Consider the following 24,982-nt stretch of genomic DNA (forward strand, 5'->3'; position numbering starts at 1 on the left):
CTGGGCAAGTTACTTAAACTCTCCATGTTTCACTTTCCTCATCTGTGAAACGGACTGATCATCTATGCATTCCAAAGACCATTGAGGATTAAGAGTAGATAAAATATTCAAGCACAGTGCTGGCCCACTTCATTCATTCATTTATTTGGTATCTATTGGGTTTTTACTATGTGCCAGATGCTGTTTTGGAGCAGAGGAGACAGATATGGTTCCTGCCCTCATGGAGCTTGCAGGCCAGTAGGGGAGGCAGATGATAAACACATAAACAAATAAACAAACAAGATACTTTCAGCAAAGTGCTATGGAGAAAATAAAACAGGATGCTGTGGTCAGGGAGTCAAGACTTGTGGGGCTACTTCACTTCGGCACCTATTAAGTGCTCAATACATTTGTTTTGTAATCAACAAGTTTAATCATGTCACTCTCCTGTTAAAGCCCCTTCATTGGGCTTCAGAATCCTGTTTCCTCTCCCCAGCCCTGTCTCTCACTGCCCTTTCCCCCACCCCAGCTTGCTGCATCCTTGGAGGGCTTGTTTCTGATCCTACACTGTGCCTCTCTGGCCTCTGGGCCTTTGCATCCAATTGCAGCACATTCTCAGCCTCTTCACCTGCTAACTCCTGCTCATCTCTCAGGCCCAGCCTAAATGCACCTTTCTCAGGGCAACCCTCCCTGCCCTCTAGCTGAGGTTAGGCACCCCTGAAATACATCCTGTAACACTGGACCTCTTGCTTAGAGCATGTGCCATGTGCCTGGTACAGGGCCTGGTGTCCAGCAGGCACTGAATGAAAGTTTGTTGAAGAAATAAGTAAATGTGGTAGGGGTTAGAACATGGGGCTTGCTTCTCCCCCCAGTTCTTGGCCTCAATTTTCCTACATGGGCCCAGTCTCCTCCTGTGGGCTCCCTGAACCCTAAACCCCAAGGCTGGCAGGGCCTTAGATCTCATAGATAGGGGCAGCAGGAGTCGAGCCCCGGGGGCTCAGTCCCCCAAATGGTGGCTATGCCCAGACTCTTGCTTTCCACATAAGAACAGATATGACAAACTCTTTCTGTACCACATCACTCTACAACCTGCAATGGCTCCCTATCATCTGTAGGATAAACCCAGGTCCCCAAGCTTGACATTCAAGGCCCTGTGGTGCCATGCAGGTTCCAGCTGTTCTTTTAGACTTGTGCACCTTTTTAAAATTGACCCCAGCCCTTTGCTCCAGCTAGCCTGGGCTGCTCAAGCTCCATGAACACAGCTGACCCTCTCCTGCATTTGTCCTTTAGCTTGCACTCTTCTACTGGAACTGTCCAGCCCCTTTCCTTGCTCCAAGGTTCTGATGCCACCTTTTCTTTGCCCAGGGGTGGCCCAACCCCGTCTTCTCTGTATTCCTGCTTGGACTGCTCCTAGGTGGGATTAGGCAGTGCCCTGTGAGGTCTCTTTTTCCCCTGAGAAGGTGCCTCCCTCTCTGTGCTTGCCCACCCCCAACACTGCCCCAGTGCCTGCCTACTTGACAGGGCAGATCCTCCCTCACAGGATCCTCTGAGGTACTAGAGGATCACACTCATTTTACAGATGAGGACTCAGAGAAGCTCGTCCGTTTCCTCAGGGTCACAGGAAATGGCCGAGCTGAATTAGAACGCAGATCTATCTTCTTCCACTGCCTGGGCTTATGACCGTTCTTGCACAGTTCTCTGGGGCCTGTCTACCCCTCCCTCTGCTCCTGCTTCTTGGCCCAGCCCTTTGGCCCCTCACCAGCTGCAGAAGGGGGCAGAGGGGCATAGGAATGGGGGAGGCTCGGCCAGGCATGGTGGGGTGGAGAGGAGAGCCTGTCCCCACAAAAGCAGTCCCTGGTTGCTCTGAGTGCCCGACAACTCACTTGGTCTTGCAGTAGGCGACCACGCAGACGATGCCCACGACCAGCAGAGCCACGCAAATGCCGGTGATAGTCAGGACCCTTTTCTGGTACAGCTCCTCGGCTTCTGCAGAGGTAGAGGGCGTGAGGGGGCAGGGTGGGAGGCAGACCCGTAGAGACAGTGCTGCAGACCGTCCCCCTGCCCTGCAAACCCCGGGCTCTCTCCAGCTCAGGTGCTGCCCGGCTCCCATCCATCTCACCCCTCCCCAGCCAGTCCCCTCCCTCCTGCTTTCCTGAACTCCACCCACCTGTGGATCTCATCACAAGTGACTACCCCTGAGTTCACCTTCCCAAGCCCGTGCTCTGCCTGGAGCATGTGAGTGGAAAATGCAGGGGGATGGCTGGAGGAGGTGGGATGGAGGTGAAGTTCCCAAGGTCATAGGGGAGGGCAACCCACTATGGCCTGGTGGCTGCAAAGAGCCTTGATGGGCTGGGGGAAGCTGGTCTTCATGGTGGTGAACATGCAGACCCCGGGCAAAGGCCTGGCTGGCCTCTTTGGCTTCCTTAAGAAGGTGGAGAGTGGCTTGTTCTGGGCTGGAGACAGGACATGAGGCCCAGAGGCTGGACTTAGGAGGGATGCCAGGACCAGAAGCAGGGACAGAGCAGACCAGGCCCACAGAGGCGGGAGAGAGGAGAAAGGCCTTGGTTTATCCCTGCAGCTTGGTCAGCGTTGTGGCCCTGGCCCACTCCAGCTCTCCCTGTCTCTGCTTGTCAGAGACCCACGAGTGGCAGCACAGCCCCGTGGCGCCTAGGACAGCCCTTGTGCTCAAGGAGCAGCCTCCACCCTTCTGAAGGAGCTGAGCTAGGCTGGGCCTCAAAGCCCTCAAAAAGACCCAACTATCCCCTCTACCTCCCACTTTTTGGTGGGGCAACCCTTACCCTTCTAGAACAGAGAAAGCCTGGAGGAAGCAAAGGAAAAAGGTGACAGCACCAGACATGGTCAAGGCCTACAGCCTAGACACCCCACCCTTGCTCCCACTCCCATCTGCTGGCCGGCCCCTCCCCATCGCTCCCCTCCCACCAGCACAGGGATAAGTGGGGGCGGGACCCAAAGCCTTGGTGGAGCCCTGGGCAGTGTCCCTAAGCCCCCAGGCTTGCAGGGTCTCCTGTGGCAAAGGTACGCCCAGCAGCAAACACTGGGTACAAAGCCCCAGGCACACATACCTGGAGGACTGTGCCCGTCTGACACACAGACAGACCCTTCACAACAATACACACGGCCGCCACGCATGCGATCACACCCACTGACACAGTCATGCAGAGTCTTGAACAAACAGCCCTCCACCCCAGATCCCCACCTCCAGGCTCTGTGGTCCTCGTCCTGCCTCCGGTTCTCATCCCCAGCCACGCCTCAGTCCTCCACTCAGGCCTCTGTCTCCATCACTCCTCTCAGCCCGCTCTGGTCATGGTCACCAACAACCCCCCGCTGCCAAGTCTGTGGTCATTCGCTTCCCTCTCAGCAGACTCCCCCTGCTGGACCCACTTCCCGGGATGGTCTTCCCTCCTGGGTTTCCTCCCCCTGCACTGGCTCATCTCTCTGTCTCAGTTGCTACTTCCCCCTCTTCCATGTGGGCTGCAGGGTCCAGGCCCAGAGCTCTCAGGCTTCTTCCTCTCTCCACCTGCCCTTTCTCCCTCCGTCATCTCACCCAGACTCAGACTTGAAATACCATCTGTATGCAGCTGAATCTCACTTTTCTCTCTCCTGCCCTGACCTCTTCCCGAGTTCCAGATTCCTACATCCAAGGGCCATGGCCAAGCAGAAGCACTGATTCCCCACCCTCGTTCCCTGCTCTTCCCATCTCTTCAGTGGCGACACCACCTTTCCTGTTATACCGGCCCCAGACCTTAGAATCATTCCTGATCTTCCCACCCACTCTGATACCTGATCCATCAGCAAGTCGTCTCAGCTCTCCCTCCCAAGTAGATCCCGGATCTGACCACTTCTTCCCATTTCCACTGCTTCCAGCTTCATCCAAGATGATGCCGTCTCTCACTCGACAGCTGCCCGCTTCTGACTGGTTTCTCTGCTTCTGTTCCTCCACACCCTGTCCCCTCACCCAGTCTATCCTCTGCCCCGAAGCCACATTGATTTCCAACCATAAAGCAGATCATTTTACTCCTCTGCTTAAAAACCCACAATGGCATCCCCCTGCAATTTGAATACAACCCAAAGCCTTACCGTGGTCCACGAGGCCCAGGGTCACCTGGTCCCTTCCTCTAGATCCCACCTGTAGTCTTCTTCCCCATGTCTGCTGTGCTCCAGAGGCACTGGCAGTCTTTCCATCCATCGAACAAGGCAGGCCCATCCACATCATCCTTAACTTGCTGTGCCCCCTGCCTCAAACACTCTCCCCCGATTGTTTGCAGGGCTGGCTACTTCTCGTCAGGTTTTAGCTCAAATGTCACCTCATTGGACAAGCCTTCCCTGGCCACTTAGCTAGAGTAGCTCCCCACCCCGGCTAGGCGCCATCCCATTTTATTTTCTGTGTAGCACTTACCCCCACCTGGTATCTTTCCTGTTTGTTGTCTGTCTCAACCTGTGAATCTGAGCACCAGGAGGGCAGGGACTCTGCGTGCTAGATCGCCAGGGTCTGGCCAACTCGGGGGTTCAGTAGAGGTTTGTTGAGTTGGTGTGTGAATGAATATACAGACCACCTTTACAGACAGTCACATGTTTACGTACGCTCACACTTGCCTCCGCACCCGCTGCTCATGCTCAACCCTTAACAACAAAGATGTTCCACTGCACCCCTCCGTGCGCTCACACCCTGCACTGACAGACCCAACAAGGTGTAAACACGTCAGCCCCCCAGAACAACACAGACACACGCACACCTACAGATTCCCCCCCTGCACCCCCTGCCATGATCACACAGACACCACAGACTCGGCCCCTCTCCTCCCCACCCTGTCACAGCAGAGAGACAGACATACTCTTACACATAGACTTTCAGCTCCATCTTCTGAGAATAGCTGATGGTGGCTAGGTGGCCGGGGAACTAGGGCCTCCCCAAATCTGCCACGAGAACAGTCTTTTCATAACTGCAGGCTCTGCACACATCTGGGGTCTGACCCCACCGAAGGCTCAACCCCTCTGAGCCCCTGCATCTCTCCTGCTATATGTGTGGACCAGGGTGGAGCCTCCCAGCACAAAGCCAGAGAGCTGGGAAGACTGACCCCTCAAAGTCCCTTCCTGCCCAAGGCATCTTCCAGGGGCCAGAGGACAGTCACGAGTGGGACGTGAGGTTCTGAGCTGGGAGGCAGGAAGGCAGGTACCAGAAGCCAGCCCACCGTGGACCCTTGCTGGTGTTGCCCACAAACACATGTGCCACTGTGGGGACGGATCATGAAGGGAGTAACAGCCTCAAGCAGATGGCAAAGCCTGGCAGACAAACACGGGGCAGGCGGCAGAGACAAATGGGTGTTATCAGCTGCCAGCCTGGTGAAGAATGAAAAGCAATGGAAATGGAAATGGGAAAAGGAAGGAGGATTAAGGTCAAATTGAAAGGGATGCCTCTCTGCACAGTTCTCCAAACCAGGATTCTGTGGCTTTTAGACACCTGCTCTCCGAGGGCTCGTCTGGCCAACCCACTGGGTTGCACACAGCTCAGGGGTCCCGCTCCCCTCAGAGTACCCTGGCGACTGGCCCCAGGCAAGGGGGCACTACTGTACACGGGGGCGCAGTCTGAACGCCAGGGTACTCTGCTCTTCATGAGCTTTTCTTGTCTCCCCCAAATCAATGTAGTTTATTACAGGACATCCTGATGGGGACAGGGGGATTTTTGAAATCATCCCTTTTCCATCTGGGGGGAAAGGAAACCAAACATCCAGCACACATGGTGAGGCTGTGGAGAGGGGCTGTGTGGATGGCGCTGACCGATACATAGAGGCTCCGTACCCTTTAGTTCAAATCCAAGGTGCTCTGGCAGTGCAGAAGAAAGGAGGGTCAGAGAGGGGAAGGGATGGAGGGAGAGATACAGATAGAGAGAGATGGGGGAGGGGGCGGGAGAGAGAGAGAGAAACGTTGGTCAGGACTCTTCAGACACCAGCAGCCAGCCTGTGAGGTGAAAGCAGGTTAGTGGTGTCCCCTCCCAGCCTCCTGAGCCCCTTCCCTGGCACCCAGTCCCCAGGAGCCCTTGATTGGGGTAGAGAGAGGAAATGTTAGGATCAGCAGGCAGGGCAGGTTCTTTAGAGATGAACTGTGGGGTTAGTACCTGGTGGGGAGGCAGAGGCGCAAGAGTCAGTTGGCAGATGTCCCCAGGGAGGAAAGGTGAGTGGGGGCAGGGGGCGGAGGAGTCCCCATCCTCCCCCTCCCAGCTCCAGTGCCAGGCCTTTGACCCTTTCGAGCCCGTCCTGGAGACAGCTTGCTCAGCCTGAGCTCATTCATGGGGCCCTTCTTTCTGTTCAGAACTAGGGCTTGGGGTACCCAGACCAGCCCCTTGTCTCTGTCCTGCCCCCATGGGCCTCACTGGCCTGCCCATCTCCTAGGAGCCAGGCATGGAGGCTCAGAGTTTGTGTGGAGCAGGACTGGGGAGGGGAAGAGGCCCCAGGCTGCAGGTCACTTCTCCACTTGACACCCCCAACACCCTAGAAACCTGCAGGGGCTAGGCCTCGGGTCCCAGCCTGATCACACGACTTAAGAAAGCAAACTGCAACTTGGAGAAAGAGACGAGTGGGTTCACCTGTAGAACACCTGTGCCCCCTAAATGGCAGCCAATTGCACTCTTTGAAGCTGGATCATGTTGTAAATGTGCAAATTCACGGGTCTTCGAGGTAGACACCCAGGCCATCGAAGGGTTGGATATAAGGGCCCTGCCCAAGGGTCAGCTCTGTCACTGACCTGCTGTGCGACCCCATAGTACCCCGCCTATCTGGCTCTCAGTCTTTCATCAGTTAAATGGGGATCAGGCCTGGCCATGGGATCTCTGAGGTCTGCAACTCGGCTGTCCTTCAGAATCATCCAGACCAATGGAACCAGGCTCTGGGGTGGGAGCCCAGAAATCTCCCCAGTGCTTTTGAAAAGCTCACCTACCATTCTAAGGTAACAGCCAGCACCTGATTGCAGGCCTCGAGTCTCAGTTTTGTCCCTAGTCTGCTGTGTGCATGTGGGCAAGTCATACATAGTCTCTGTTTCCTCATCTGTCAAAAGTGCCTGTACACAGTGAGAGCAGAAACTAACACATTTTAAATCAACTAGACTCCAATAAAAATTAAAAAAAAAAAAAGATGGGTGAGGCGGTGTGCAAGGGCTTGCTTCACTGCCTCTGCACGTGCACAGCAAGTTCCGCTAGACCCAGGCAGGAGGTGGAATTGTGGTCTGATGTTGTCATCTCCTGCAGAGGAAGGGGAGCACGGGGACATGAGCAGGAAGTCCTGTGCGCTGTCTAGCTCTGGATCTCTCCCCTGCTTCCTGATAGGGATTCCAGAGGGTTATGCAGTTGGAAAAGGGCAAGAGAGTAGGATGGCTCTGACTGAAAGAGCCTTGAGGAAGATCCTGGGGCTCTGACCCCCAGTTCCATGCAGAGACCACACCCTTGAAGCACGGACCCCAGCTCTTCTAAACATGAGCCCTTCTGTGCACTCCTGTTAAATCTGAGGTTGCGGGTGATCTTGAATGTGGTTTCTTTGCAGTCTTACGCTTACTGCTTGGAGGTAGGAGTCACCATAAGCACAGCAAGTCCACTCCTCTCCCAGGGCCTCCCAGGGCTGGCCAGCTGTGCTAAGCAGGCAGTACAAACTTGACAAACTGAAAGGGTCCTCGGGGGCAACTCTCACTGAGCAGTTAATCCTGTAGCCCCAGGGACCCTCCAGGCAGCTCGGAAGAACTCACAATGTTTGGATATCCAGCCAGGTTCCCCACAGAGAACAGCCCAGCTTGACCACAGCACCCCAGACACTAAGAGAACTGTGATTCACAGAGCTGGTCTGGGCTCCACTTTTGGTGGTGTTTATATTAGATGAGGCAGCTAGGGCCCAGTAGTGCTAGGACACTTTCCCAAGGTCACATAGCCAATTAGAAGGCGGAAGGGAGACTGGAGGCCAGGTCTCTGGTCTCTTGGGGCTAAGCCATGGCTATTCCTGCCCATTGAGTCCCTGGGCAGACCTGACTGGCTAGTCCTCAGGACAATGACCATCTGGAGAAGTGAGCAGGGCTCCCAAAGCCATTTAAGAGTTTTCTCCTGCTGCATCACTCCTCTGGGAACCAAGTAGTAGCAGCAGCAGCTTTTGGGACTCCTGCCTGGCCTCCCCTTTGAGTCAAAGGCCAGTACTGTTTTGGGTAGACAGTGGTGGCTGGCAGGACTGGTGATGTCACTGAGAAGTCACTAAAAGGCAGCCCTGCTTCCCTCTCCCCGGGGATGGATTCTGAGGGGCCTGCAGCCATGTCAGCCCAGCAAAAAACAAAAAGAAAAACACCCCAAAAACCCAAAATCAAAAAAACTGTCTCCCGCTCATCATATTCACTGACTGCCACTCAGCCAGGATGGAGTGATACCACCGAGTCACAGATGGGTCCTACTGAACAGAAATTTGCATACTGACCAGTAACCATGGCAGCCTGATGCTGGCTGGACTCCCAGCAGGGCCAGGCTTATCAGACAACAGGCAAAGTCTTCATCCTGGACATGTCCTACGACACCTGGTCACAGGCACCTGGACAAGGAGGCCCTGATGTTGACCCCGGAGCATGTGCTTGTGTGCTTGTGTGTGTGTGAGCAGGGGTCAGCACATGTGTGTTTGTGTGCAAGTGCAGGCATGTGTTTGTGTGCAGGTGTGCGTGCTTTTGTATATGGTGGGTATCCAGGTGTACAAGTTTTGACTCTTGGGAAGTAGAGGGGCTGTCAAGGGAAGAAGGAGAAGCTTTAAAGGGCTACTGCGGCTGCAGGCTCTGTTTCCGTGGCCTCCGCAAAAGGTAACCTGGTCTAGAGGCTGTCCGGGCAGAGGGGGAAGGTCAGACGCTTTGCTCAGGATGTGCTGGGAGTCAGCCTCCAGGGGACTGATGCTGCCCCTCTGGCCTCCACTCCCACGCCAGCAGTAGCTGGAAGAGGAGCTCAGCTGTGTTCAAACAACAGCAGGCCCTTGACTAAGCCCTTGGTGTGCATCACTTCACTTCATCCTCACAGCAACCCTAAAGGCATAAATGCCACTATCCCCATTTTACAGATGAGAAAACAAAATCAGAGAGGTTAAATGAGGCCCCAGAACAGTAAGCTCAGCTGCTGGCAATTTTATTCAGGTCCATCTGAATCGAAGCCTGAACACTTAAGTTAGCATTTTTCACTCCTTTTTCAATAATTATCTGATAGAGCATTGCATGAAGTGCTCTGGGCAAAGTGCTTGAAGAGTATAAATCCTTTACCAAAAGGTACCAGCAAGGATCCCAGTAACACTAGGCAGAAAGGCTGCATTTCCAGGCTCTTTTCTGGGCTCCCGGGGCCCTGCTGACCCTCCCAGAAGATCTGAGCTGCAAGCTGAAGCAGCCCAGCTGGCAGAAAAGCTTGGACAGTGGCCGAGTTTTGGAGGCTCTGCTGCTCAGATTCAGGATGGGCTGGGAATCCCTGTCCAGAACAGTCCCATAAGCTAGGAGGGCTCTGGGCCTAAGGGTGAAAAGGAATAGGCCCTCCATTGCCTCTCTCCCCAGGTCCTCAGCCCCACCTGGCTGCTCTGCCCTCCTGACCTACGGTCCTCCAATGGGGCTGGATCTGACTCTGCAATTCTTCCTGGAGCCTGGGCTCTGGAGAGTTCTGTTGGGCCACGTGCCCACAGGCTCTGTTCTTATCCCCATGGCCTTCCTCCCTGGCCTCCAATGGGAGGGGCCTGAGGACAGCGCTGCCCCCAACACTCTATTAAGAGAGTTGACCACCTGGGCTGACCAGCCCCGACCTCCCTGGCGCCTCTCCTCTTCGAATCTTGGCTTCCAGGTTCCTGTGCAGGGAATGTCTAGGCTTTTGTGCTGTGGTCTGAGAAGGATCGGAGGACTCCTTTCTCTACCCTGAGCCCCAGACCCCTTTTCTCTAAGGGCTACCTAAATGGCCCCCTGGGTCCCTCCCTCGGCCTCTTCATGCCCAGGCACCATCAATCTAGTTCTAATTCCTCATGGGACCCATCTGTCCTCCCTGGAGAGGAGGAGGTGGGTGGTGGGGCGAGCAGGGGCCTAGCGTGCTCTGGAGGATGGGGGACACGGTCCCGCCTTGCAGACCAGTGGACTGCTGGGCCCCAAATGCAGTCCATGGCCAGCCTGTGGCTTTCTGCTCTGCTCCACCTCCACCTGATGGCACTTGAAGGCACTGCTCCCAGCCCCCAATAAAACACGCCACAGTTAGGGCCTCATCTTTCAGCTCCAGGGGTCACACTTTTCTCGGCAGACTGTGCAAACCAGAAAGCTTCAACTTCAGAGATGGAAGAAAGGAAGGGAATGAAGTCCTGGATGGGGACTGAGACCAGAGAGGGCCTGGAGAGAGTCACCAGTTACCCCTTGATTCCTTCTTCCCTCTATGCCTTAGTATTTGCGGCAACCCTCACCCCTGCTCCAACATCTAGTTGCACAGATGTCTCTGGTCTTCATGGAAACCACTGCCCTGGGACCTGTTTTCTCTCAATCCCCCTTCCCCACTCTCCCCCATCACCCCAAATCAAACCAAAACAAACTCTGGCCAGATGGAAAGGCAGGCTTTCTGAGAACTTGTTTCTCTCAAACACACGAGCACGCATGTGCACACACTCATTGCCTGGCCCCACCAACAGCCTGACATCCTCAGACAGGCCCTCAGAGGCAGGTGAGGGCTCTGCAAATGCTTCTTCCCATCCTGGCCAGGCTGCCTGACCCCAGTGGTGAAGAGGCCTGAGCCTGGCTCTGAGCAGCTGCAGAGAGAATTCAGTGTTACTGCGACCAGGCAGTACAGCAACATGAGGCAGGGGGTGTATCAGTCTCCTCTGTGTGAAACTGAGCAGGACCCTGCAGGTGCTTCCCCAGGAAAGACCCCCCCAGTGACCCCTGCCTCTTGTTTGTAGAAAAGCTTTAGCCTCCTAGGCCTTTCTCCTGGAGTTCCAAAGAGCAGATTTAATCAGAGAAGTGAGAAAATGCAGAAACAAAGGAAAACAAACGAGACAAAATAATAAGAGTTTAGCCATAAAACAAAGTCAAGGACCTTTGGTATATCCTTGAGTTGTTTTGCAGATACTAAAACCCCACCAGGTGTTAGAAGTTAACTACATGATGACCACCCCCAGCCCTAGGCTGATTGGAACCAGAAGGTTGATGATTGAGATTCCTGAAACATCACCCTGTTACCTCACCATCAACCAATCAGAGGACTGAGCATGAGCTGATCACGCACCTCGTGACCCCACCCTCCCACAGTCTTTAAAAATCCTTCCCATGAGCCCCTCGTACTCTTTGCTTCACACCTTACAACTAGCGCTGTTCTTTCTTTCACCTCTATCCGGTTTAGTAGGTTAGCTTTGCTGCGTGTTTGGCGTAGGGGACCCAAGTTTGGTTCAGTAACACGCACAGACTTCTGATGAGGACTGAGAGGAGCCTAGGACAGCCCCCCGCATTTCCCAGCCCACCCCAATCTCTCTAAGCAAGGCCCCATCCTTCCCACGGGGTGGGGGGTAGGGTGGGGGAAGAACTGTCAGTTACCAGGGAAGGAAAGAAATAGAAGAAAGAGACATACTGGAGAAGTTGACCATTGCGAACTGCTGACACCTGTCCCCGGTGTATCCCACAGGACACCTACCAAAAGAAAGAAAACCAGAAAGAGAGAGCCAGGATAGCAAGACATAGGCATTGCAACACCCCGGCACGGGCTCCTGCCAATGCCAGCTGGGTTCCTTGCCACTGTTACCATTTGTACCGGCCTTGCCACTCTGCCCCTTACCTGCAGCCCTGAACTTTAAACCCAAGGATTAGGCCAAAAATGAAAAAGCAAAACAAAAGAACTAACAAACCAAAATACAAAAAAGAAACAAAACAGCCAAAGATCAAAACAACCAACACCCCTGGCCCTATGTCCTACAACGGGGTGAGGAGTGGGGGGGGACTGCACCCGGAAGCTTTCTAAGGAGCAGGGACTCGTGTTTGTATCTTCAAACATACTTTGCTTAGGATCTGGCATGTACAATCGCAAAGGCAGTTTCTCCAAACATCTCTGTCCGAAGAATCCGTTTGGACATCTGGAGAAGGAAAAGGGGAAAAATCACAGAACAAACTGGCATCATCCGCGAGGCTTAGGTTAGAAATCAAAGTGCACAGTGATGAATGAGAAAACCAAGTCGAGCGCTGGGGCACACTCGTTGCTGAAGGGGCTGGAGTCGGGGCTGGGTGGAGGGCTCGGAAATCTCCTTCAAAATCTCTCTAATAGATGTGGCTCCAGGTGGTGGGGAAGCGGGGGAGGGGGAGGGAAGAAGATGATTTGGGGAAGCAGGGTGGGGAAATTGGGAACTTACTGCCTAAAGGTCCTAATGGTCATTGAGACTTCCCTTCTGACCTGCCTGGGGCCCCGTGAAGCCAGAGTTGTAGACCCTTGGTGCCAGGCAGTCAGTAGGCTGGGGGGCTGGGAGTCTTCTGGAATACCAAGTTCTGGGGAGCCATTCCTTCCAAGCCCTACCAAAGGGTTCTCTCCAGGGCCGTGGGCAGGTTTTCTCATCCATGAAACAGACCCCAGAAAGCTCAAAGGAGAACTTGGGAATGCTGTTCCCAGACTGTGTGCCTACAACAAAAGGGGCCTTGGAGATGTCTCATCTGTTCTTTCAAAGAGTGTTCTGTGGCCAAGTAAGTTGAGGAAATCCATTCCCAGGCTTCCTTGTAGAGTTGCAGTGCACGCTAGCACATGAAAGGCTATGAAAAGTTCTGTAGGAGGAAAGAGCTGAACTTTCCACTATGTTCCAAATTTATTTGACCTTGGAAGTTGTTTTTTGAGGAATCCTTGTGAACATACGGTTTGGGGAAGGCTGCCCTAGAGCAATATACACGGGAAAAGCTTATGGGGAACAGGTGAGGGTGGAGAGAAGCCTGAATTACCAGCATCCCAAAGCTGGTGGGCTGAGGGCAGGTGTGGGGCATCTGGCCTCAGGTGGCAAGAATCACGGTGGCGGGGTGGGGGCGGGGCTGAAGCCTGTTCCGCATCAGGGGGCCAACTGGCTGCCTGGGACACCTGCCCTTTCCCCACGACCTGCTCCTCCATCACTGCCTGGCTCGAGCGGGAGTTCATTCTCCCACGTTGCCTCCTGCAGAGAACCACCCACTCCCATCTCCCTGACCTTGTCCTTAACCCCCAAGGTCCACTTCCTTCTGCTCCCTGGCTGCCACTCTCCCCTCGAGTCCCTGTCTTGTAGATTTCTGGGAGACATGCCCAGCCCTTGTACTCTCTTCTGAACCCCAGCAAGGCCAGATACTTAAGGGAAGCTTACAGATAGGGCCAGACTGACCCTCCCGCACCGCCCCCTACTCAAAGATGGGTCTATGCTCTTCTGCCTCTTCTAAATTAGGAAATTAGGTAAGCCCATCACCAGCGTCCCCTCAATAACAGGTCCAATGACCTTAATCAGTAAACTTCCCCAAGAGGTGAATGTACTCTAGCATTCTAGTGTAATGTATACCAACCATCAGTAGCCCCTTGAACTTATAGGGGGTGATGGCGATTGACTGTGATAGACCCTCACAAAAACCCTGTGGCCTCCAATCTAGCCTGGAGGATTGGGAGTGGTTGATGAGCAGATAGCTGGAGTCTCTCTGGGCCTTACTGTGTCTCCCTCAGGGGAGGCAGGAGGCTGGTCCTTGTAGCCGGGGCAGTGTGTGTGCAGGTATGCCTGGCTAATGAATGGCAGTGGAGGGGGGGAAGTGTGTCTGGAGAAGGGGGAGAGCCTGCACGTGAAGCTGATGCACGCTCATCCTGTTGAACAGGGTGGCTCGGAGGAGGAGGCTACAACTTTGTCAATACGTCCTTTTCTGACCCCTCGCCCTCGTCCCCAGTCATCCCAGCCCAGGAAAATGGAGGCAGTGGCTAAGGCTTTCCGACCAGCTCCACTCAGGCTCAGCCCTTCCTCCTCAGCTCTCGGAAACTGATTCCACTTGGGATGGGACTAGAGGCGCAGGAGTGGCTTTTCAAGCAGCATCGTTGGGGGTGGACGATAAAGACCCAGGACGTTGCCAAAATGACTCTTGCAATCAGGAATAAGAAAGAGATAGGCTTGACTGTGTCCAGTGTCTGAGATTAGCCTGGCTCCTGGAGACAGGAAGAACCTGTGTGTGTGTAAGAGAAAATGGGGGAGTGCGGGGGCAGGAGGGGACAGAGGGGAATTTATTCCCACGGCTGAGAGGATGCTTTTCCTGTGGCTCTTGGAGACGGAGGGTAATTGAGCACATCCCTGCGTTCCCGGCCCCACACCCAGCCTGGACTACCCCGACTCTGTCCTCGTATTATTCGTGGCCACAGAGTTGCACAGCTCCAGGTGGTGCTGTGGACACCGTGTACAACACGAACAAGCCCCCTGGAGTTGTGTGATATAGTCCTAACCTTCCTGCCCTGGGAAACTGCCCACTGGCTGAACAAAGGAGAAGGTGGGGGGGATGGACACTGCACGGGGCTGGGAGGACTAACACCTGTGCTGCTCCTCAGGCACTGGCTCCTTTCACGGGGCTTTTGGACACTCCTGTTCTCTCGTTAGCCCTGCTTATTGAGGATGAGCCACGTCCAGGAGGCTGGGGCTTCCCTAGGGAAGGCTCTGGGGGTGGGCCTACAGCCTCTCTACCCTGCTGCCAGGACCTGGTAACAGGGTACAGGCTACATTAGCCTATCGACCAGGAGCAGGGCCTGAACTTGGTGTGGGTGGCTGGCTGGTAGTGAGTTCCCACTCAAACAGGGATTGACCCCCTGAGTATCAGGGACACGGGACAGATTAGGAGAAGTGGCAGGTAACAGGCTTCCCAGCCCTTCCCCCCAAGCTGTTATGCTTGACTATGGTAAGGTCTGTGCTCAGGGCTGGAGAAGAGCAAGGGTGAGAGAGGGGCAGAGAGGAGAGCCCATGGGCTGCATCTGGGGTGACAGGCTGGGACTCTGCCTCCCCGTTTTCCCACCCCACCTCCCGGGCCTCAGTTTCTCCTTTTGGTAGCCTGGGGATAATGCCATGTGTGCTGCCCTCACCCAGGGGAGAGGGAGGATGGAAGGATGAGGGTGTGCCCCGGGCACTGGAGGGAGTGAAGGGTCTCTGGCCTCATGAGGGGTGTGGGTGGAGAGGATGAGCAGGCAGATGGGCATGGGATGGGGGAAATCACCTGGACATGGGAGCAGAGGGGATGGGGGGGTGAGCTGATGGGAAAGGGAGGCATGCCACTGGTATGTGCACAGGGCTGGAAAGAGAGTCTTGTTCTGTCATCATCCCCTGAACCAGTCCCCAAGAGTCACGCACCAACTGTGCTCTATAAAAACACGGAGAGAAGAGGAGAAAGCAGCAAGAGGAAGTGCAGAGGCCCCTGTCTGAGCCAGACAGGAGGCGGTCACCTTGATTTGGACCCCCGTTTTCAAATCCCCCTAAGCTTTCCTTTTTTAAAACAAAATTCAGTATCAGTGACACTGTTTCTTTCGGCTCTGAATTCTAGAAAAACAGGAGGGACGGAGTGTGCCTGCTTTCCAACACTCCCCGCAGGGCTCTGAACCAATACACAACAACAAGTGTCAGAAAACCAGGAAGGAAAACTGATTTTTGTAGAAACTGGAATGAAACTGACCAGTCTAGTTTCATTATCCAAGCTAAGCGGAAATGCAAAAAAATCAAAATGAAAAGTAAACAAACAGCACAAATGGTACCACGTGAGTTCCGTTTCCTAAGTTCTTTCCTTTTTATTCCATGCATTCCATTCAGGGTGTCATCAGGAACCCCAAGAGGCCTACCCCCCTTCCCTCCCAGCTCACCCACCCCCAGAATGGCCTCTGGGTTCTGCCCTGCCCCCCTCCCCCCTGCCCTTCTCCAGCACAGCTGTGAGGACCTGCCCTCCTGATTGCAATCCCCGCCAGGGATGCCCCTCTCCCCTGAGGGCTCAGGGCATCAGGGAAGTTGGTTCCAGGAGCCCTGGCTGGGGCTGACCCAGGACAGGCTGAGATGGGGAGGTGGTGGTTCTGGGTACCAAGCTCAGGTTCTAAGCAGTGAACCCCAGTTGCCCTGGTGGGAAGGGGAAACAGGACAGCACCTTCACAGTGGCTCAGGCTCCTGCCCTCTGCTCCTCTCAGACTTAGCTGGGCGGGACCCAGAAAGTCCTAGGGGTACAGCCTTGCGGCAGGGCCCCCTGGGAATCCTATAGCTCACTACTCTTTCCCACACTAAACTCTGGCACTGGAGTCCTGGGTCCCATGGCCCTCCTCAGCCCCGACACCTGTCCCGGGTGGCTGAAACCTTTTCTGTCTGGAGCCATTGACAATGCTGGATCCCTTCAAGGTTCTGGGATCCAAGGGGCTAGGGAAGAAGAGAGGCCTGGTGTGTATGTGTTTGTTGTGGGGGACAAGAAGAAGGGGTCCAGGGCTGGCCCATCTCTGTGAGGTATTCCAGAACGCTTATGCATTTCTATAGATCTATTCCAAAGTGCTCAGAGCATTTTCAAGGCTAGAATGTTCCCCAGGGTCTGTGGCACTAATGTGGCAGCTTCCTAGAGGCAGAAAGAGAGAGGAAGGATGAGGGGCTGAGTCTGGACTGAGAACTTCCCTGGGGGACCTGCTGTTGCTTTTGGGACTGTCCCTTGAGATTCAGGATGGGGGAGGCCGGAAGGCGGATGGCAGCAGGTGAAAGGTGGAGCCGAGGTGGATGCTGGCAAAGGAGGCCAGCTGGAGCAAGAGGCACAGGTGTGCCTGGCAGTCCAGGCTCAGCTCACCCAGCACTGAGGGGAGGGCGTGAAGGAGGTGTGGCCCCTCGTTATCACGCTGTGAGGTGGAGGGGTCTTTGGCCAAGGCTGTAGTCAGGAGGGAGATGCAGCTCTGGAGCTGGAGGCCAAAGGCAGGAGAGCTGAGGAGCGCTGAATCTGACCTTATCTGTGGGGAGGGCAAACGCCTCTCTCCGTGAATCTTCATCAGTACTGTGCTGGCCCTTGCCCAGATGCCATGGCAGTGGGGCAGCTTTGGCACATCGCCAGCGCCCTAGGCTTGGGCTGCTTTGAAACCCAAAGTTGTGAACTAGGCCTCCCTCCCTCTACTTAGGATCCTGCCAGAACCTGTGCTGCCCTCACCAAGCTCCCTTACCTGTTCCTTGCTCACCCACCAGAGAATCTGTCAAGGGGGCAGTGGGGGCCCGGCTCCCAGAAGATGTGGCTGGGCCTGAACAAGCCCTCCCTGATCACTGTGCTCCCACCTATCCTGTTTGCCAAGGGTAGGGAGCAGGGGGTCCTCAGCTCCTGGGAGTTCCTTCGGGGCAGCTCTTGGGGGGAGGCAGAGTCCCAACATGAGCTTTTCCTCAACCCTGACCTCCCCCACTCAGCCACACCCGGAGTGATGTCCTTGCTGGTGGCCCTTCACTCCCCAGAGAGGGGCGAGGGACTGAAGTGGCACAGGCAGCAGCCAGGGCATATCTGGGCACTGGGGTCCTGCTGGGCAGGGAGAAGAGCCAGGTCCTGAGGCGAGCACTGGGGGCAGAGCCCTCTTCTTCCCTCAAGGCTATAAGAGCAGAGCTCAGCTAGCAAGGGCTCTGGGACGTGTGCCCTACCTGACCCTGCCAGGCTCCTCACTGCTGGGGAAGATGCACCCTGGGCAATGTTCATCAGAACAAAGTTTGGAAAGTTGCTGAGAGATGGGGAGGGGAAGAGAGAGAGAGAGAGAGAATCCAGTGCCCCGGGCATAGACTGGTCTCGCCATCTCCCTAGAAGGTGTTGGTGAAAGGGTGGACGTTGGAAGATGGGGTGGGTAGGGACCTGGGAAACTGGGACTGCAGAAGCCCTGAGCCCTTTAGAGCTTACATGTCCCTGTATTCCAGGAAAGGGCTAGGAAGTGGGGCAAACCTCCCTGTCTACACCCCTTGGAGACCCCTTATTAGTATCTTGAAGCTCACTTTTCCTAGAGCCCTCCACTTCTGCCCCAGCCTCTCTCCCCCTGCTCTTGCCCCCATGCCTGCCCCCACTGGTGACTTACTTGCAGGAGAGCTGGTTGATGCCCTCGATGTAGTAGCAGACGCCTCCGTTGACACAATAGGACTTGGCTGTCTCGTTGCACTTGCGGGCGTGCCCCGACCAGGATGATAGGGTAGTGCTCACTGGAGGTACGAGAGACACGTGCCGGTGACCCACTGAGACCACCTCTGGGCCCCAGGAATCACCTCGTTCATGGCCCATCTCAAAGCTGGATGATCAGAGACTGTAGGAATGGCTGGGGTTGGGGGAAGGTCTGGTGGTCCCTCCCAGGTCACCAACAAGGCCAAGGGGAGGCCACTGTGAGCTCGGACAATCTGCCCAGCACCACCTTGCACCCTCGCTCCAGGCAAACCTTCAAAGGCTGGGAAGATTTTCTTTTTTTGGAGGGCATGAGAGGCTAGCAGAAACTGCTCCATCTTCTGGCATAAGGGCCCACCTCTGCTGCTTGCCTGCCTGCCTGCCTTTCTGGGGGCTCTGCTGCAGGTGGATGAGGCACCATGTCTTACGTGGGGGGCAAGTCACAGGGGTTCAGGGAGGAGACATTTATATCTGTCTGCCCTGCTGGGGCTCTCATGGACCAGGGCGTGATTACAGGGAGCTGGGCTTTGAGGGGAATGGCACCTTTTTGGACACTGTAATTTTCTGCAATCTAGGGACATGTGGGGAGAACCCTAGCTTCCGTCTCTCCCCTCTTTGTCCCAGAGTTGGGCCAAGCCGCCCAGAAATGCTACAAAGGCCGCTATGCGCGTCTCCATAAGCATCCAGGGCCGCCTTCACATCCTCCCTCACCAGGCAGCCTCCACCTCCCCCACCCGGTCAGCTGTTGCCTCTGGAGGGAGCCTCCAGGCCTTGGACAGCCCAGGCCATAAATCCGGGGCTTCACGTTGCTGGGGAGAGGGCTGGGGGACAGCTGGGGTGTGGAAACTAGGTGACAGCAAGACTGGGCTTCAAGGCTGCTGACCCAGACTGCACACCTGATGGATCACATTCATTTGATAAGCGAAAATCACAAAAGCACTGCTCCCCTATGGGATGGCATCCAGAGGCCTGGTTTCAAGTGAAAATTCTTGCCCCAAATTTCAGTCTTTATCTGTTAGCTAACCTCTTAGGCTGTGTATCCATACTGGGCAGCTAGAAACCGGTTCCTGCTCCCCCCTCAGCTTCTGTGGCTCTGAGGGCCTCTCATGCCCACCCAGCAGTGGCCTCCTGACTGAGGTGGCCCATCCTACCTTGGCCGGTCCTGTCTCCTCAGGGGTACTGAGTCTCCACCATCCCCCGAAGTAAGTGGGGGGATGAGAGGAGGAGGAGGAGGGCAGGCACTTGGCGCCCTGAGTGTTTAGACGTGTGGGGAGACAGATGGAGCACGGGACTGGGAGTGTATACACAGCTCTGCCTCTGTATATGTCTGAGGAGCTCGCTGATAAAACCCAGCGGGTAGGGCCAGCTCCCACCTTCCCTCCACATCATGCCTGCTGCTAGTCTGGCATCCTCGAGCCCCACCCCTGCTGACGTCTCCCACCTCTGCTCAACCCCACACAAGGCTGGGACCCACATGCTTCTGGGTCAGTGAGACCCAGGGAACTAAGAAAAGGACAGAGAAGACAAACAGCTGAGGTGACCACGCCTACGAGTTATAAAATCTCATTGCCGGGAGGACCCTAGAGGTTGTCCTGCCCTTCGGTTACATTGCCAAGGAGGAGTGAGGAAAGAGAGCAGGGAAGGGCCTTCCAGAGTCCAGTGTGTGTTGTAACAAGGCCTCGGGGCTCCTAATGTCTGGCTGAGCATTCTCACCAGGCACCTGGTCCCTCATGTAAGAACACGTTAGCACCAAGGCTTGACGGGAAGATGAATGCAAACACGATGTGGACCACGGGCCTGAGTCCTCTCATGGGCCTTGGCCAAGCCAGAGAAATCTCAGGGCAGCTTGATGCCCTCTGCAGCCAGGGGTGGAGGAACCTGCCCAACGCTGGGCTGCATGCGCAGCGGGCAGGAGCGAGGATGGTTGGCAGGACCACAGCCGCAAGCTTGGGCCTGTCTGCATGCACGTCTGTGCTCACTGAGGCCTTGGGAGGCAGAGGACGACTCCTGAGGGAAGACAGGGCCCCATCTGGGATCCATGGCCTAGGGCTGCCAGAACCATGTCATGACGGGGACTAGGCTGGGGCCCCAGAAAGGTACAAAGGGAGGGCAATGGGGGAGCCGGTTGTAGAAGGTGTGGAGGGAAGTGACCATAGGCCTTTCCACCTCAAAAAGAAGTACCTTGAGGCCACCCCTGTGACGGCAGGGCCCTCCCAGCTCACGGCAGCCAACTCTGCTGGTGGTGAAGGCTCACGCCAGAAGATTTCCACACTGAAGAGGTGCATTCGTGGTATTCCAGCACACATGGGCTCCTAAGGCAATGTGTCACGCTCCCTTGTCAGCCTATTCGTATTTCTTTACTGTGTTCTCCCGTGTTTGAGGATGTGAAGATGACAAATGACCTCCAAGTGGGAGAATTTGGCCGCTCCCTGGATACCACCGTGGGGATGGCACCTGGCCACCCCAAACTCAGCTCCCACTCATCTGCCCCAGCCACGTGTTCCTCTAGCCTTGCTCATCTCAATGACTAGACAGCACAAACCAAAGGCCTAGAGGGCATCTTTGATTTCTGGTCCTTCTCTGTCCCCCTAGCCGTCCATCACCGAGGGCTGCCTTCCTACCTCCTCCTCAGGCTCTGTCCATGTCTCACTACTGCCTCCGTGGTCTCTTTCTTGGATGGCCACGATCACCTCCTCGCTGGTCTTTCTGCCCTCACTCTTGCCTTGATCTCTAACCTTTTCGCTTCGCAGCTGCTACCAAAGTGGTCTTTAAAATATGTAAATTGATCAATCGCTTCCATTATCAAAACCCTCCAATGGCTTCCATTCATACTCATAATAAAGTCCCGCCACCCCTCCCCAAGTCTAATCTGGGCCTAACCACCTCTCCTGCTTCATGTCCTGTCCCTGTCTTGCAGTATATTCAGACTCCACTGGCTTAGTCCAGCTCCTCTAAGAGGCCACGTGCCTTCCTATCCAGGACTTTCAAAACATCAGTGTCTCAGAGAGGCTGCTCAGGCTCCTCCTTTACTCCTTCCCTTAGCTTTGTAACTTCTCCTTGTAGTGCTTATTCTAACAATTAAAGGACTAGTTGTGCAATTACTAGCTGTCCAAAGCTTAGCTCCTCCACTAGAATGTAAGCTCCATCTGGGCAGAGGCCATGTCTGTCTGCTTCACTGGTGAACGAACCCCAATGTCGAGCACAGCGCCTGACATGTAATATAGGTGCTTAACGAATATTTACAAATATTTCTAATGAGCAAGTGGACATCTGATTCTTGAGAGAAAGGTACCTTCTTCTACCATCCCAGGGTCTAGTCTGGTCTCCTTGGCTGATGATGATATCTTTTCTGTAGGTTAAAGCATTGTCTCTTACTAAATGCAAATACTCCTGGAAGGTCATTAGGGAAATGAAAATCAAAACCACCGTGAGATAGCACTTCACACCCCCTCAGGTGGCTGTATTTAAAAAAAAAAAAAAAAAAAAGATGGATAATAACAAGTGGTGGTGAAGATGTGGAGAAATGGGAACCCCCCCCCATACTTTGCTGGTGAGAATGTAAAATGGTGCAGCCATTTTGAAACACAGCTGGTCATTCCTCAAAAAATTAAACATATTTACTATATGACCCAGCAATTCAACTCCTAGGTGTATACCCAAGAGAACTGAAAACATATGTCCACACAAAAACTTGGACACAAATGTTATAGCAGCATTATTCATAATAGTCCAAATGCGGAAACAACTAGAATGACGCAACAAACAACCTCAGTTGATGAATATATAAACAATGTGGTAGACCCAGGCAATGGAATTATTATTCAGCCGCGAAAAGGAGAGAAGTACTGATACTACTACAACATGGATGAACCTTGAAAACATTATTTTAAGTTGAAGAAACCAGTCTTGAAAGGCCACATATTCCGTGATTCTATTTATATGAAATGTCCAGGATAGGTAAATCCATAGCGGCAGAAAGGAGATTCTGGTTGCCAAGGGCTGGGGGGATTTAAAGAAAACACCTGGGAAGGATAAACCCAGGAAGCCTCTATCAGCCATTAGTGTCTTGGTGTGAGTGAGTTTATTGGGTCTCTGAAGAGAAAATGGGCCGGGAAGGAGCTGATGCTGCAGAGATGCTCTTCCTGCTGCCAGCTACTGCAACTGCTTTCCTCCCTTGCTCTTGGAGAAAATCTCTGCTCGTCTTTCAAGGCCCAGATCTAGTGTCTCTTCATCCTGTAAGGCTCCCCTCCCGCCTGCCTGGGATGTCCCCTCTCCCGTTGTTAAGTTGCCTGCCTTTCCTCTTCAGTGTGTTAGAACAGGCAGACGCTTTGAGTTCAGGTTTTAGCTTCCTGCCATTTGAGGGGACTCTGGGAGCCAAGACTGTGACCCCTCAGCGCTCAGAACAGCGTCTTGCTGAGTTAGGCCTCGCTGAAGGCTTGAGTTGACAGTACGTACACATGGGTGCGCCTGTGATTAAACAGCTAGCCTTTCTAAACCCCCAGGTAAGGGGCAGGCCCAGAAGCCTCTCCAGGGCTTCCACGATCCTGTGACACCCCAGGTCACACCTGCCTGCCCTCTGGGGCAAAGCCAGGCCCAGCCCGATATCCCAGGACTTGGTACAGCCACCCCGGGACAGTCCCAAGTCCTTTCACCTGGGGATGAGAAAGCCGGTTTCACAGAAGTGGGTTACATCAGGCTGATTGTTTTGTTAAAAGCACCACGAACTTCTTGCTGACACTTCTCCTCTCACCCAACTTGGGAAAGCCGTCTCTTGTGAGCTGGCAGAGCTGTGGCTGCAGGAAGGGTCAGCTCTGATCTGGAGAAACGGGGAGTGACTGCTAATGGGCATGGGGTTTCTTTCCGAGGTGATGAAAATGTTTTGGAATTAGTGGCAAGGATTATTCAACTGAATATACTTCAACCCACTGAACTGTATACTTTAAAAAGAGTGAATTTTATGGTATGTAAATCACACCTCCAAAAATTGATTAAAAACACCTGGGAAGGGTAAACCCAGGAGGTCTCTATCAGTTCTTAGTGTCTTGGTGTGAGTGAGTGTATTGGGGCCCTGAGGAGACAAGGGGCCAGGACGGAGCTGGTGCTGCGGAGATGCTCCCCCTGCCGCCAGCTCCAGCAACTGCGCCCCCTGCACCCTTGCTCCTGGACAAAACCTCTGCTCATATTTCAGGGCTGCGGTGATGCCCCTTGGGCAGCCACTGCTCCTTGCCAGCCCTCCCATGCCCTCTTCCGGCCGCCCCACCCCTGTAGCCCTGCCTTCCCTGGGGCCCAGGCGGGCCAAGCCAACCCACCTTGGAATGAGTCAGAGGGGGGCAGGCACAGCTGCCCGCCACCTGCCATCCACCCCCTCCCCAGGGTGGGGTTGCTGCCAGTCTTCCGGGTTCCACGGGTAAACAAGGAGCCTGAGCATCTCTACCTGGGAAAACGTTCCCAGTGGGACCTCCTGGTCCCCTCCAGTGGCCCTGTTCACCTCCCCACGTCAAGGGTAGGCTCTTGCCTGCGTGGACTGAAGAGCAGCTGAAGAGGTGTGGTGTGAGTGTGTACACGTGTGGCAGCGGCAATAGGTGCACAGGAGGTCAGGCTCAACGCAAAAAACCTGCGCATCCCAGAACTGTCGGAGACGGGGCTGAGAGATCACCTAGCTCAGCCGCAGATGGGAAAACAGAAGACTAGGGAAGTGGAGTAACTCGCTCAGGGGTGCGTGACAGAGCTGGAATGAGCCCAGAGCTCTTGACTCTGTCCACAGCTCTGCCATGCCGCTCTCCTGTCTGCTGGAGAGACGAGAGACACGGAGCCCTCAGGGCCCAGCCCAAAGCTCTACTGTCTGATCCCTAACTTATCAGAATAGGGGCTACTGAGGGCTGACAGGAGCCCACATGTGGGGTGGGGCTGTGACTTATCTGAAGGGCTCACGACAGTGGACACTACTGTGGTTTCCTTCATGGCATGGCGGCCCTTTCTTCTTCCTCTGCCCCCAGCACCACTCTAGGGAAATGCCCCCGTGCAGTTTTGGCAGGGCCATCACTCACAGTACTCTGCCTCTCAGTGTCCCCTCTGCACACACACGGGCCTGACGAGGATGATGGCACCCCATCCCCCTGAGCACATGACCGGGCCGAGTGGGTACAGGACCAGAATCCATCCTTGTGATTGTATAAGTGGAAACAGAGACAAAGCTATCTCTTTTCCCTGGGTGGTGCTGGGATGATGGAAACCTGGAGCTGAGGCCACGGCCTCCTCTTCCCAATCCCTTCCCTAAACGTGGGAGAAGCCCACTTCACAAGAGAAGAGAAAGAGGCCAGCGTGCCATGGGAGGGGGCGTCCTGACCCCTGCTCTGAGGTCCTGGACTCCGTGTGTCTAGGGCCAGTTCTACCTCTGGACTTCTCAGCTTTAAAAACCAATAAATTCCTCAAGGTACTTTTATGTTGGGTTCTTATCAGTTCTAACCAAGAAAGTCTTAAAATATAAAACAGGCAACCTCAAATCCAAAGTGGATCTGAGAATGTCTGCCCACTCTGGCTGGGGGTGGCAGATGCTGGGCCCCAGCGTGGTCCACTTTCCCAGGCTTGAGACAGGCTGGGAGGAGCAGGAGGTACCCCCACTGCAGCCCTGCCCAGGCTGGGCCACGTGGAGTCAGGAGAGGCCCTGGAGCAGGGTCTGTGGCCTTTTCTGTGATGTTTACCAGGTGCTGACTAGAGCCTGGCACTGTGGAAGGCCCCGGGGCTGGAGGGGTAAACGGGCTAGACATGGCCACGTAGAGCTTAGAGGGGCTCAGTGTTTGCCAACTACTTTTTCATTGTGTAGCTCTACGCTGTTTGACTCTGGGCAGAATATTTAACCTCTCTCAGCTTCAGTCTCCTAATGCATGAAGTACTCCGTGGG

General features: G+C 54.7%; 1 protein-coding gene across 2 annotated transcripts in view; it reads right to left on the bottom strand.

The window, feature by feature from the left end:
• NRG2 (neuregulin 2) overlaps positions 1-24,982 on the bottom strand; it is a 180,180-nt gene that overhangs the window by 5,764 nt on the left and 149,434 nt on the right. The window contains exons 4-7 of one of the 2 annotated variants that reach the window (XM_059917242.1): positions 18,005-18,125; positions 11,995-12,071; positions 5,797-5,820; positions 1,863-1,965 (exon numbers count right to left, since the gene is read on the bottom strand). In XM_059917242.1, coding sequence (XP_059773225.1) covers positions 1,863-1,965; positions 5,797-5,820; positions 11,995-12,071; positions 18,005-18,125 — 325 coding nt within the window. Of the gene's footprint in view, positions 1-1,862; positions 1,966-5,796; positions 5,821-11,572; positions 11,632-11,994; positions 12,072-18,004; positions 18,126-24,982 lie in introns of both variants that reach the window. The other variant, XM_059917243.1, reaches the window with a different exon arrangement.

Source organism: Balaenoptera ricei, chromosome 3, assembly GCF_028023285.1.
Source record: "Balaenoptera ricei isolate mBalRic1 chromosome 3, mBalRic1.hap2, whole genome shotgun sequence".
NCBI lineage: Eukaryota > Metazoa > Chordata > Mammalia > Artiodactyla > Balaenopteridae > Balaenoptera > Balaenoptera ricei.